The sequence below is a fragment of the Perca flavescens genome, chromosome 7 (genome assembly GCF_004354835.1).
Source record: "Perca flavescens isolate YP-PL-M2 chromosome 7, PFLA_1.0, whole genome shotgun sequence".
In the NCBI taxonomy this organism is placed as follows: Eukaryota; Metazoa; Chordata; class Actinopteri; order Perciformes; family Percidae; genus Perca; species Perca flavescens.
In genome coordinates this window covers 32,893,365-32,905,983 of record NC_041337.1, presented here as the reverse complement: position 1 = coordinate 32,905,983, position 12,619 = coordinate 32,893,365, and the positions used below count along the sequence as shown (strand labels likewise).

General features: G+C 41.3%; 1 protein-coding gene across 3 annotated transcripts in view; it reads left to right on the top strand.

Annotated features, from left to right (window-relative positions):
- flna (filamin A, alpha (actin binding protein 280)) overlaps window positions 1-12,619 on the top strand; it is a 77,003-nt gene that overhangs the window by 41,115 nt on the left and 23,269 nt on the right. For all 3 annotated transcript variants that reach the window (XM_028583926.1, XM_028583928.1, XM_028583925.1), the window contains exons 19-29: window positions 494-663; window positions 2,430-2,547; window positions 3,082-3,194; window positions 3,958-4,107; window positions 4,818-5,136; window positions 6,068-6,241; window positions 6,340-6,502; window positions 7,855-8,015; window positions 10,013-10,180; window positions 10,588-10,711; window positions 11,933-12,089. In XM_028583926.1, coding sequence (XP_028439727.1) covers window positions 494-663; window positions 2,430-2,547; window positions 3,082-3,194; window positions 3,958-4,107; window positions 4,818-5,136; window positions 6,068-6,241; window positions 6,340-6,502; window positions 7,855-8,015; window positions 10,013-10,180; window positions 10,588-10,711; window positions 11,933-12,089 — 1,817 coding nt within the window. The remainder of the gene's footprint in view (window positions 1-493; window positions 664-2,429; window positions 2,548-3,081; window positions 3,195-3,957; window positions 4,108-4,817; window positions 5,137-6,067; window positions 6,242-6,339; window positions 6,503-7,854; window positions 8,016-10,012; window positions 10,181-10,587; window positions 10,712-11,932; window positions 12,090-12,619) is intronic.

The window sequence follows — 12,619 nt, the reverse complement described above, 5'->3', positions numbered from 1 at the left end:
ATAGGTACTGAGCATGTGTGTGTAATTCAGGTCTGTGTGTAATGTGTATAATAATAATAATAATAATAATAATAATAATAATAATAATAATAATAATAATAATAACAACAGAGTGAAACATTGTAATTTCCCTTGCGGTATTAATAAAGTTATAAATTATTATTATTATTATTATTATTATTATTATTATTATGTTATAAATTGCTGAAGTTTGAGAAATGGAAATATTATGTGGTCGGGTTAGCTCAGTTGGTAGAGCCGGCGCACATACGTATATAAAGGTTTACTCCTTGACGCAGTGGCTGCAGGTTCGACTCCGACCTGCATGTCATTCCCCTTCTCTCTCCCCTTTCATGTCTTCATCTGTCAAGTGAAAATAAAGGCCTAAAAATGCCCACAACAATAATCTTAAAAAGAAATATATATAAAATATTGTTATTACACAGTTTTAGTCCAGACTCGCTGACTCAGGTGAGCCCTCTGTCTCTTTCAGGTGTTGAATTGAACAAGCCCACTCATTTCACCGTGAGCACTAAAGCAGCAGGAAAGGCAAACCTGGACTGCAACTTCAGCGGCCCAGCCAAAGGAGAGGCTGTCAAGGACTTTGAAATCATCAACAACCATGACAACACACACACTGTGAAGTACACACCTGTGCAGCAGGTAAGAAGGGAGAAGCACTCACACATTACAACATGCAGATGCACATTTTGACCCGTCGGCACATCCGTCCTCCGTCAAGTCTCTCTCCGCACAAATATACGGAATAGTTTGACAATTTGGGGGGGGGAAACGCTTATTTGCTTTCTTGCCTAGAGTTGGATAAGAAAATCAATACCAGTCTCATGTTAGCTTAGCTTAGCATAAAGACTTGAAAAAGAAGAAAAACCTTATGGAATGCCATATGATTCAATATTAAATAAATACAAAAATAAATAAATACATATGCCTATGAAATGCGTCCTGAAATAAATAAATGATGCAATAAATATATATGTAAATGTAAAAAATATAAATAAGTCTGTATAGTTTAAAACAGTAAATAAATAAATAAATAAATAAATAGGTTGTACTTACATTTATTTTTAGGGGACTTTTATTTCATCATTTTACACATTTTACATAAATTTATTTATGTCCCTCTCTATAGCCATTTCTTCTATTCAAATTAATGGGCGTGGTTATCCATAGAACCTAACCCTTCCTCCAAAAAAAGACAAGTTTAGGTTTTGCTAGAGTCACTTCCTCCAACCAGTTCCTGAAGTGACCACTGGTTCCCTTTTTAAACCACGTCTTTTTATTTTATATTATGGTTTGTGTACAGTTTAAACAAAACAAATGTGGTAATTATTGAGCAAAAGAGATGTTGGTAGGCGATTCTTTCTTCTTTTTTATGACTTAGCAAGCTAGCTGTTTTCCCACCTGCTTCCAGTTGTTATGCTAAGCTAAGCTAAGCTAATCACTTCCTGGCTCTAGTTGCATAGTTAAAGCTCCATTGCGTAATGTTTTGAGTTGATTCTTAGCAAAAAAAACGTTGTTCTTTCACAAATATGTGCTCATTCATGTGTAATTACTTCCACCAACTAATCAAAGTATTCTCGTAAGCGTAGAATCTGCCATTCAGAATCATTCCGAAGACATACGAGCGACTTGCTCGTATGTCTTCGGAATGATTCTGAATGTTGCGCCTCCATCTTTAAAATACATTAGCCAAAGAGGGACATACCTCCGCCTTTAGCGCTTTTAAACTTAGTGGCACTGTGACGAATGCCAGGGGGAGATTACCCTAACTGCCGGCAGATTTGAAAGCCTGTTGAAGATGGAAGATCACGCTGATACTTTACTAACATTAGCTTGCATTTGTTTGAGAACCTGATAGCTGCAGTTAGCAGTGAAATTGTACCAAAATAACAAAAACGTAAAACTATTATTACACTGGAAGGAACACTCATGGACAAAGTCGTACTTCTTGGAATAATAAGGCCACCGTAGGAGTTAAAACGCGATTTGAATGGGAGGGGCTAGAAAATAATATTCAGTGTGTTGTCATATACAATTTCACCACTAGATGGGAGAAATTCTTACACAATGTAGCTTTAAGTAACAGACATGAGAGCTGTATCCATTTTGTTTCTGACTCTTTACAAAAAAGTGAATAAGCTTATTTTCCAAAATGTAAAAACTATTCCTTTAACTGGATTAAGTCATGAACACACTTTTTTTTATGGTATCCAATGACAATTATCCTAGTTTATAGCTAGTTTATTGTACATTGCTGGATATTTTAGAAATGTCACAGCTGTAATTTGCTTGTCCAATCAGAAACCGGCTGATGTCTTTATATAACGCTATTATTATTCTGTCCCCCCCTTTCCTACATAATGATTTGTGTGATCACGTTTACGTCACTCCTTCCTTTCTTGCCCCAGGGTCCCCTGGGAGTTGCTGTGACCTACGGTGGAGATCACGTTCCCAAGAGCCCCTTCAACGTTGCTGTGGCGCCCACACTGGACCTCAGCAAGATCAACGTCACAGGCCTGGGAGACAGTGAGTACTCTCCAACACTGCTCCTTTTGATTTCAATCCTCATATATACTGTGTGTGTGTGTATGTATGTATGTATGTATGTATGTATATACATACATACATACATATACACATACACATACACATATACATACACACATACACACACACAGTGTATAAGACCTCAGCACATAAACAAATAGAGGAGAAGTTATGCAGTCTAGATACAAAGTAATTTTGAAATATTAAGACAAAATTATGAGTTGTGTAAATTCAAATTATGACCTACTTAATTGAAATTGTACAATACTTAGAATTATGAGATCATTTTGACTTTATACTTCATGATTTTGACTTACTAAGTAAAGAGTTTGACCTGGTGTTTCAACGTTTTCAATTGGTAAATGTGTCTAACACGAATATTAAAAAATTCCCCATATGAAAAAATGTACAGTATCAACCATAAAGTGGAATATCTGGAATAGTCTTTTTCCAACCGAATGTCAGTCTGTCTACAGATCTAAAGTGCTCTCTTTGCTCTGTGTGTCATTGTAGAGATGACTGTAGGCAAAGACCAGGAAGTGACCGTCAAATCAAAGGGTGCCGGTGGTCAGGGGAAGGTCGCCGCCAAAGTGACCTCGCCATCAGGGAAGCCAGTGGTCAGCAAGGTGTGCCACATGATTTGCATTTATTTATTTTTTCTCTCCAAAAAAAGTCTTTGCGAAGCTTATTGTCCACATTGAAACCATATGTGGTCTTCTCAAAAGTTCCTTATTTTTAGAATGTATTTAAAGCTATAGTGCTCAACTATTCTATATTAATGGACATCCGTTACATTCAAGCCATGGCCAAATGAGTTGTTACAAAGCTACTTCAGACTATCAGCTCCACACAACTCTCTCTGGATTTCTCACAGAAGCTTGAGTGAAGATAATGACCTCTTCTGAAGAGTCCATCATGTTTTTTTAATCCTCCGTGTCCTCCTTAGCTACTAGCAACTGCTTGAAGGAGGGGTGGGGGTGTTGTTCGATCACGGAAGGCTTGTATTATGTGGACGCAACAACGGTGTTGTCATTACTTAGAATTCCTCATGGGGGAGACAGAAACTACGCACTATAGCTTTAAGTTATAAATGTCTAATCATTGGGCGCCTGGGTAGCTCACCTTGTAGAGCAGGCGCCCATGTGTAGAGGTTTACTCCTCGACGCAGCGGCCGAGGGTTCGACTCCTACCTGCAGTCCTTTGCTGCATGCCGTTCCTCCTCTCTCTCCCCTTTCATGTCCTCAGCTGTCCTGTATAAATAAAGGCCTAAAATGAAAACTATTTAAAAATAAATTTCTTACATTTTGAGCAAAATCTTGCATCTCTAAGACGTGCTGTTAGGATGTGGTTTTATTATTAGTAAAGTCCTGTTCCTATTCCCTGTCCCAGGTGGAGCCAGGGCTGAGCCCAGAGACCAGTCAGGTGAAGTTCATCCCCCGCGAGGCGGGGCCATACCAGGTTGAACTGACCTATGATGGAGCACCAATCCCTGGATCACCCTTCAGCCCCACAGCTTACCCTGTCTCAGATCCTTCCAAGGTTAGTCACAGTTGCTGACACACGCTATTGTTACACATCTATAGAATAAAATATGAGTAATAAAGGTGGGGGGAGGGAGTGATACAGCAGAGTATCGTAATATTTTCCGTTGCAATACTGTATCGATACAAGTGCGCCTAGTATCAATCTTAGTTTAGTTTATTTGCACAAAGATATGTACTGACAATACTTTTTTTTTTAAACAACCAATCACAGTGCAGGAGAGGAAATAAGCCTTAAAGGCTTATTCAGCATCCTTTCTTTGTACAAAAGAGAAAAAAACATGTTAATTCCAAAAGATAAAAAGTAAAACCAGCAAAAATGATTATTATAAAGTGTACGTAAGAATTTGAATCATTTGACTCGATTATAATACAAACCGTTCAGTTTTTTATGACAGGTTTTCATGACAGTGTTGGTATTTTGCGGCAATAAAATGTAAGTGAGATGAACAAACAAAGAAATGTATTATTTAAATAAAACAGATGATAACAAAGTTTTCCTTTTGGGGACATAATTTAAAGTTGGGGAAAAAAGGTCATTCATTTTCCAAATATCGCAGAATAGCGCAATATGTTTCAAATCACAATACTATCGTATCGTGATTCCCATCCCTAATGAAAAATATGTATAACATGTCAATTCAATTTAAAAGTAATTTTGTTTGTGACACACGTGTAGTCGTCAATCATGCATCTCTCTCCTCTCAGGTACGCTGCTCTGGCCCAGGCTTGGAGCGCGCCAAGGTGGGGGAGAAAGGGGAGTTCATTGTGGACTGTACCAACGCCGGCCCGGCTGAGCTGACCATCGAGATCATCTCCGACAGCGGCACCGAGGCCGAGGTTCACATCCAGGACAACGGAGACGGCACCTACACCATCACCTACATCCCTCTCTACCCCGGCTCGTACACTCTCACCATCCGCTACGGTGGCCAGGATGTGCCCAACTTCCCCACTCGGCTCAACGTGGAGCCCGCGGTCGACGCCAGCGGAGTCCGTGTGTTCGGAAAAGGAGTGGAGGGCAAAGGTAAAAAAACAAGAAACTGCTGCAGAAGATGTGGTTTTATCTTGACACATTTTTTTTATTTAGTGTATACTAGAGCTGGGCAATATATCGATATTATATCTATCATGATATGAGACTAGATATCATAATATCGTAATATGGTATAGGTGTTCCTGGTTTTAAAGGCTGCGTTACAGTAGAGTGATGTCATTTTCTGAACTTACCAGACTGTTGTAACTGTTCTATTATTTGCATTTACCCACTTAGTCATTATATCCATATTACTGATAATTATTTATCAAAAATCTCATTGTGTAAATATTTTCTGAAAGCACCAATAGTCAACAATATAATATCGTTGCGGTATCAATATCGAGGTATTTGGTCAAAAATATCGTGATATTTGATTTTCTCCATATTGCCCAGCCCTAGTGTATACTATTACCATATTTTATGTTATTATTTTTCATTGTCCGGAGGCAAAGATGATGTTTTTTTTGTTTGTTTAACTTTTTTTTCATTTGCATTTATCCTTCATGTATGCTGTAAATACATTTGCATTGTGTTAAGTACCTACATTTGCTATTTTTTTATATTAATCCTGTTCCCTTTGTTAATCCTATTGTCAGATGGGACTGATCTACATTGAAATAGTTCCTTTGCCAATGTTACTGTGAAAACAGTGTTTCTGCTTTCACTATTCATTTAGTTAAAGCCGTGGCTGCTGCGTCACAGCAATCTCTATCCTCATATTCCCCTCTGTAAAGATGATTCCAATGGGTTCCACAGCTTTTAAATTTGGTAAAAGAAAAACAAAGAGAGCACTGGCATTGGTTCTCCATATCAGAAGTATCTGAGTCAGATTGGTGCATCCCTAAATGTGATCCAAGACTGTACAGACCTGCGAACATTTCACCAACATTCTGTATGTTCCCCTGTCCTGTGTTTTTAGGTGTTTTCCGTGAGGCGACCACAGACTTCACTGTGGATGCTCGTGCTCTCACACAGAACGGTGGTGACCACATCAAAACCGTCATCAGCAACCCGTCCGGCAGCCGTACGGACGCACTGATCACCGATCTTGGAGATGGAACCTACAACGTAGAGTACACTCCCTATGAGGAGGGTGAGTTCAAACGGAACAATTTGTGCAGAAATTTGAAGGTTTTGCTGTTCTCCGATACACGAGTTTGACGCGGTCCTGATTTTGTGTGTATGCCTCAGGCCCACATAGCGTGGAGGTTTGCTACGATGGCTCTCCAGCGCCTAAGAGTCCATTCCGTGTTGCCGTCACCGAAGGCTGTGATCCAGCTCGCGTTCGTGTGCACGGTCCCGGCCTGAAATGTGGCATCACCAACAAGCCCAACAAGTTCACAGTGGAAACCCGGTAAGTGAGGCGAAAGCATGCACGGTGAAAAAACACAAATGTCACTGTGTTTCCGGGAGTTTTTTTTTTTTTTGTGATAAACTGTTTTTATTTTTTTAACCCTTGTGTTGTCTTACCATCTTGTCCCTTCTCAACATTTTTATCGCTTTTTAAGATTTTTTTGGTCAGTTTTTTTTCAACGTTTTTGTCCATTTTTCCAACGATTTTGGCATTTTCTTCTGGTGTTTATGAAGTTTTTGTTGCTTTTCACCTTTTCAACATTTTCGGCGCTTATTTACACTTCACATATTTCTGATATTTCTTTTAAAACGGGTCAAATTTGACCTGAGGACGACATGAGACCTACAAAACATACACATGAACATACCCACATGAAATCAGTACGACCAAGGTGTGGGAGCATTTCTCACTAAATAAATCAAAAACGTGTTAATTGCAAGATAGGCAAAAGCGACACGGCATGGCACGGGCGCACCACGGTGATGAGTCAGCACCTAAAACGTAGACCTGTTTGAGTCCTTGATGAGGAGGAAGGGAGTTCAACAGCAGGGTAAAGTCACTACACTATCCTACTTCTGTTCCGTTCTGAAGGGAGGAACGTACCGTCCCTCCAGTAGCTCTTCTGGTGCTGCCGTTTACTCGTTATCCAGCTGACTAGCATGACAAGCTAGCGTTAGCTCGGTAATAACAGTATAAAGCAGGGGTGGTATAGTTTGCAAGACTAAAGACACAGTTTTATTCACTCGCCTTTTTTGGCCCATTCATTTTTCAATCTGTTATGTATATATTATGTGCTTTGTCCCATATCAAATATAATAGTGTGTGGTGTATAAACGAACTTAACTTGCACTTACTACAATGATGGTAATAATTTAATGAATGTGTGTGTGTGTGCGTCTGTCTGTCTGTCTGTCTGTGTGTCTTGTCTGTATCTGTTATTTGGGTTACTTACTTACACAACTATTAACTAATACAATAAGTATGTATGTATTGAGTTTATGTAAATTAATGTTTTTTTTTCTATCCGATTCATCGATTAATCGAAAAAATAATCGACAGATTAATCGATTTATTAAAATAATCGTTAGTTGCAGCCCTAATAATTATGTATAAATGACAACACATAAACTCATACTCTTCTCTCCCCAGCACAAAGCTTGTTAGGAGCCCTCCAGAAAGCTCAGCTACTTTCCCCGTTTTCTAGTCTAGATAGACATCAATCTGGCAAACCGTTTATATGACATTTTTTTCAAACTCCGCCACCCGAGCCATCTCACGAGCCCACTCCTGGATTGATGGCATCCCTTCATTCTTACCTGTATTTAATAACACCCATTGTCTTCCCTCTGCAGAGGAGCTGGTACTGGTGGTCTTGGTCTGGCAATGGAGGGTCCATCGGAGGCCAAAATGTCCTGCACTGATAACAAGGATGGCAGCTGCAGTGTGGAGTACATCCCATACGAGCCCGGCAAATACAACCTCAATGTCACCTATGGAGGACAGCCCATCACAGGTACTGAATAGTTAGTCTAATCAGTGTTAAAAACATTTCAATATTGTTGTCATCTTGTTTAACATATTTAGGACTTTAAATATGAGTGAGTTAATTAAAGGTGCTGTAGGTAGGATTGCGAAAATCCAGGACTTAGCCAACAAATTTGAACATCGACAACTTCTCAGTCCCTCCCCCCTTTCTGCTAAAGCCGAAAACGGTCTCCTAAGCCCCTCCCCCCACAAGGGAGAATGAATGCGTGTGCATGAGCAGTGACCCTGATTGGTGCATCTGAACAGGGAGCAGTGGATTTTTAGCAAATTGCACTACAGGCTGTAGGTGGTGCCAGAGGAGCTGGATTTCTTTTTTCTTTTTCTTTTTTTCACCTGCTTCATGTAGTTCTACTTGAACATAGGTTCAGTTTCAGCAAATATGACTGAAAGTTAGTTTTTATAAGGCTTACCTACTGCACCTTTAAGCACTGATCTGGTTGCATCCAAATTGGAATTGCTCCAATAATAGGGTGACCATATGTTGATTTTTCTAAAAAAGAGGACACTCGGCCTGGCCTCAAGACAAATCCAGGCAGTGGTGATTCTCAGAGGTTAATGAACATGCTTCATTATGCCTCAATTGTGCAAAAATAACTTCTGTAATAAAATAAAATCTGTAACAAAATAATAGCTCTCTTTTAAAATAAATAAATAATATGAAATAATGTTCTAAATATGACCTCTTCTGTGTTAGAAAATCCAGCTTCAACAAAATATCTCTTAATACCTTTTCAATGTAATAAGATAAATAATAAAGACACTGAAACATATGGGCCAGCTTTGCACACGGTGCACTCCGCCTCCCACTTGTCCCGACCGGGACGGTATGTGGGACATGTTTTTTGCAGTTCACTGTGAAGCTGCAAGTGTGTGTGTGTGTGTGTGTGTGTGTGTGTGTGTGTGTGTGTGTGTGTGTGTGTGTGTGTGTGTGTGTGTGTGTGTGTGTGTGTGTGTGTGTGTGTGTGTGTGTGTGTGTGTGTGTGTGTGTGTGTGTGTGTGTGTGTGTGTGTGTGTGTGTGTGTGTGTGTGTGTGTGTGTGTGTGTGTGTGGTGGGGAGTGGGGGATATAGAGCGGGGGAGAAGTGAGAGTGACAGCGAGCGAGTCCTACCGACTTTAGAGTCATAGTGAGAGAAACAAAGTGTCTCCCCTGTGTTTTCTGACCACGGTGGGAAATCTTTAGCTTGAAACACTTCGGCATTTTGTGTGGAATGCTGCTCCGCTGTCTGCCCTGGTCCCTGTCTGTCTGCCCTGGTGCCTGTCTGTCTGCCCTGGTGCCTGTCTGTCTGCCCTGGTGCCTGTCTGTCTGCCCTGGTCCCTGTCTGTCTGCCCTGGTCCCTGTCTGTCTGCCCTGGTCCCTGTCTGTCTGCCCTGGTCCCTGTCTGTCTGCCCTGGTCCCTGTGTATGTGCGCGTCGCAGAGCCGCTCACAAGGCAGCCTCTCGGGAATTACGTCACGCAACAAAGTAGCCTACCGTAGTATTGTGTTGAGCCGGTAACACTTTACTTGAAGGTATCTACATAAGAGTGACATGACACTGTCATGACACATGTACCCTAACCATAACCATAACTTGTCATGACAAAAACCGAAGGACACTTACTAAAAGAAGCGTTATGTCATACATTTATGACTTGTTTATAATGTTTATGACACGTTCATGACAGTGTCATCATGTCACACTTATGTAGATAGTAAGAAGTAAATGTAACCCTACATTCTTGTTCCCAAATGTCTGAAAGTAGAATGCCAGGTGCCTGTGGCACCTCCTTCAGAATGACATCACACCGGTAGTAAATATCTATTATTGGTTGGGGACCAATGTGTAGTCTGTCATGCATCTTGGCCGAGTCAAGGCAAGAATTTCTGACTCCAGACATGCGCCATGAGAGAACTGTCTCTGCATGCTAAACAGCTAGGGCACCTTGGAATAATTATTGCTAACTTTTCTGAGGTTTTGTCTGTGCAGGCAGTCCATTCTCTGTGCCAGTCAGTGACACAGTGGACAGTACCAAGGTGAAGTGCCAGGGTCCAGGCCTGGGTACCAATGTCAGATCCAACATTCCTCAGGCATTCACAGTGGACGCCTCCAAAGCTGGAGTGGCCCCACTGCAGGTCCGCGTACAGGGACCCAAAGGTAAGTGTGTGTTCTAATGTTTCTGCGGATCTCTATGTGCGATTTAAAGCTTGGATTTTCTGACATACAAAAAAAGAATCCTAACTAAGAATTTAAACACTTTGGATTTAACTTTTTAAACTGCTTTTAATTGTAGTGCACCTGACCCGTGGTATAAAATACAACACTTTCTCGTGCCTTTTGGACATTTTAGTAATCCGATTTTTGGACCTCCAAACTTTTAGTTGTAATTGCTTTTCTTATCCTTTCTTTGACTTTCTAACTGACTCGATGTCATTGTAAATACAGGGTTGCACATCAATGATCTCTCAAGTATAAATAAAGGTTGAATGAATCTTTCTGTTTGTGTGTGTGTGTGTGTGTGTGTGTGTGTGTGTGTGTGTGTGTGTGTGTGTGTGTGTGTTTAGGTGTGGTGGAGCCTGTGGAAGTGGTGGATAACGGTGATCAGACTCACACCGTCAACTACGTTCCCACCAGAGAGGGACCCTATTCCATTAATGTATTATATGCTGACGAGGAGATCCCACGCAGGTAACACACAATCGCGCTTACCCGGATTATCCACCGGGCGCGTCTGTGCTGCGTTCCGGTTTTGTTCCGTCCTCCGCCACGCGCCATACCACACCGGGAGCATCTCCGAAGCGGGGGGGTCTTGCTGCCCGACTCGTGGATTTTATTGTCTCTACAACTAGTACTAAATATCACGTGTGTATTAAGCTAGTATCTAGTGTAGGTCTCCACTGAAGGAAGCTGTAGCTAGATGCTCTTCTAAAGCTCCTCGTCTTAATCCACATCAAACAATACACAGGACCACTCAATAAAAGTTTAACTATTTACTTTTAACACAAGAAAAATAGTACAGTACAATATCCACTTCCAAAATTATGAAAAAGAGAGAGACGAAACGGGGAGAAAAGGCGAGAGAGAAACGGGAGGTCAAAAACCGGTGTGGCTCCACTCTTAGCTTAACTGAATCAAAAGTGCCACGTATAACACCTTTTTCCCTTCTAGTCAACGATATGTCGCAGCCTTTCGCGATAGGTATATTGCGCCAGTTGGGAATGACAAACATTATATTGTGCAGTCCTAACGTGTACAGTATTGGGGGGGTGTCTTTTGCTAAATTGACTGGATGCTCTCGCCGTGAAGCGGGTGGTGTAGTATCAAACATTGACTTAAATGGCCGTGATTGCTCGCAGGGGGCCGCGCCGCCTCCGGAACGCAGCGCAGACGCCCCCGGTGGAAAATAGGGGTTGGACACGCACCGATTCTATGTTCAATTAGTCTCGCATTGCCAGACGTTCCTCCACAGCGCCGCGCAGGAGGGTCTGGCTAGTCCACACAACATTCTGGGATGGGAGAAAAGCGTGCGTTTATTGGCATTTCTTTAAACCAATCACCGGACAGAGCCCTTCTTGTAGGAACTTGTTTTGGTGGAACATGTGTACATTCAAAAGTAGTTTGAGTCATGCAACAGAAAACTCAGATTGGACAGATAGTCTAGCTAGCTGTCTGGATTTACCCTGCAGAGATCTGAGGAGCAGTTAACCATAGTCCTCAGAAATCCACCAGAGGTTAGAACGCCAACACAAAGGAAGCGTTAGGTAACGGAAATCCGGTCGAAAAAACGGCGGAACTTCCGGCGGCACCGGGGCATCCCAGAAGTGGAAGAAAGTCGTGGATATAGACTGATGTTCAATCGAAATTTTCTGACATCTGAGTATTTGTCCTTTTATTCTCTCCCACTGTCAGCCCCTACAAGGTGAAGGTGCTCCCCACCCACGATGCCAGTAAGGTGCGTGCCAGCGGGCCCGGCCTTAACACCACCGGGGTGCCCGCCTCTCTGCCCGTCGAGTTCACCATTGACGCCAAAGATGCAGGCGAGGGATTGCTGGCAGTGCAGATCACCGTGAGTCCTCGCATGCGATTGAGTATTTAAGAAAATAATTCATGAATTAATCTCTTTCAGTGGTGGAATGTAACTAAGTACATTTGCTCGAGTACTGTACTTAAGTACAAATTTGAGGTACTGTACTTATACTTAACTTGAGTCTTTTCTTTTCATGCAACTTTCTACTTCTACTCCGCTACATTTCAGAGAGAAATATTACACTTTTTACTCCACTACATTCATCTGACAGCTTTAGGTACTTAAGAAATTTAGTTTATGAAATCTAAATCTAAACTATCCAACAACATAACAGCGTACCATTCCAGCTGAAATGACGATTAAACACACAGTTTTGGATCGTTAATACTTTAAGTACATTTTCCTGATGATAATTACATACTTTTACTTAAGTAACATTTTCAATGCAGGAATTTTGCGTGTAGCAGAGTATTTCTACAGTGTGGTATTAGTACTTTTGGAGGATCTGAATACTTCTTCCACCGCTGATCTCTTTAAAGGTGTATATGAAGTTATGGGGAACATACTGT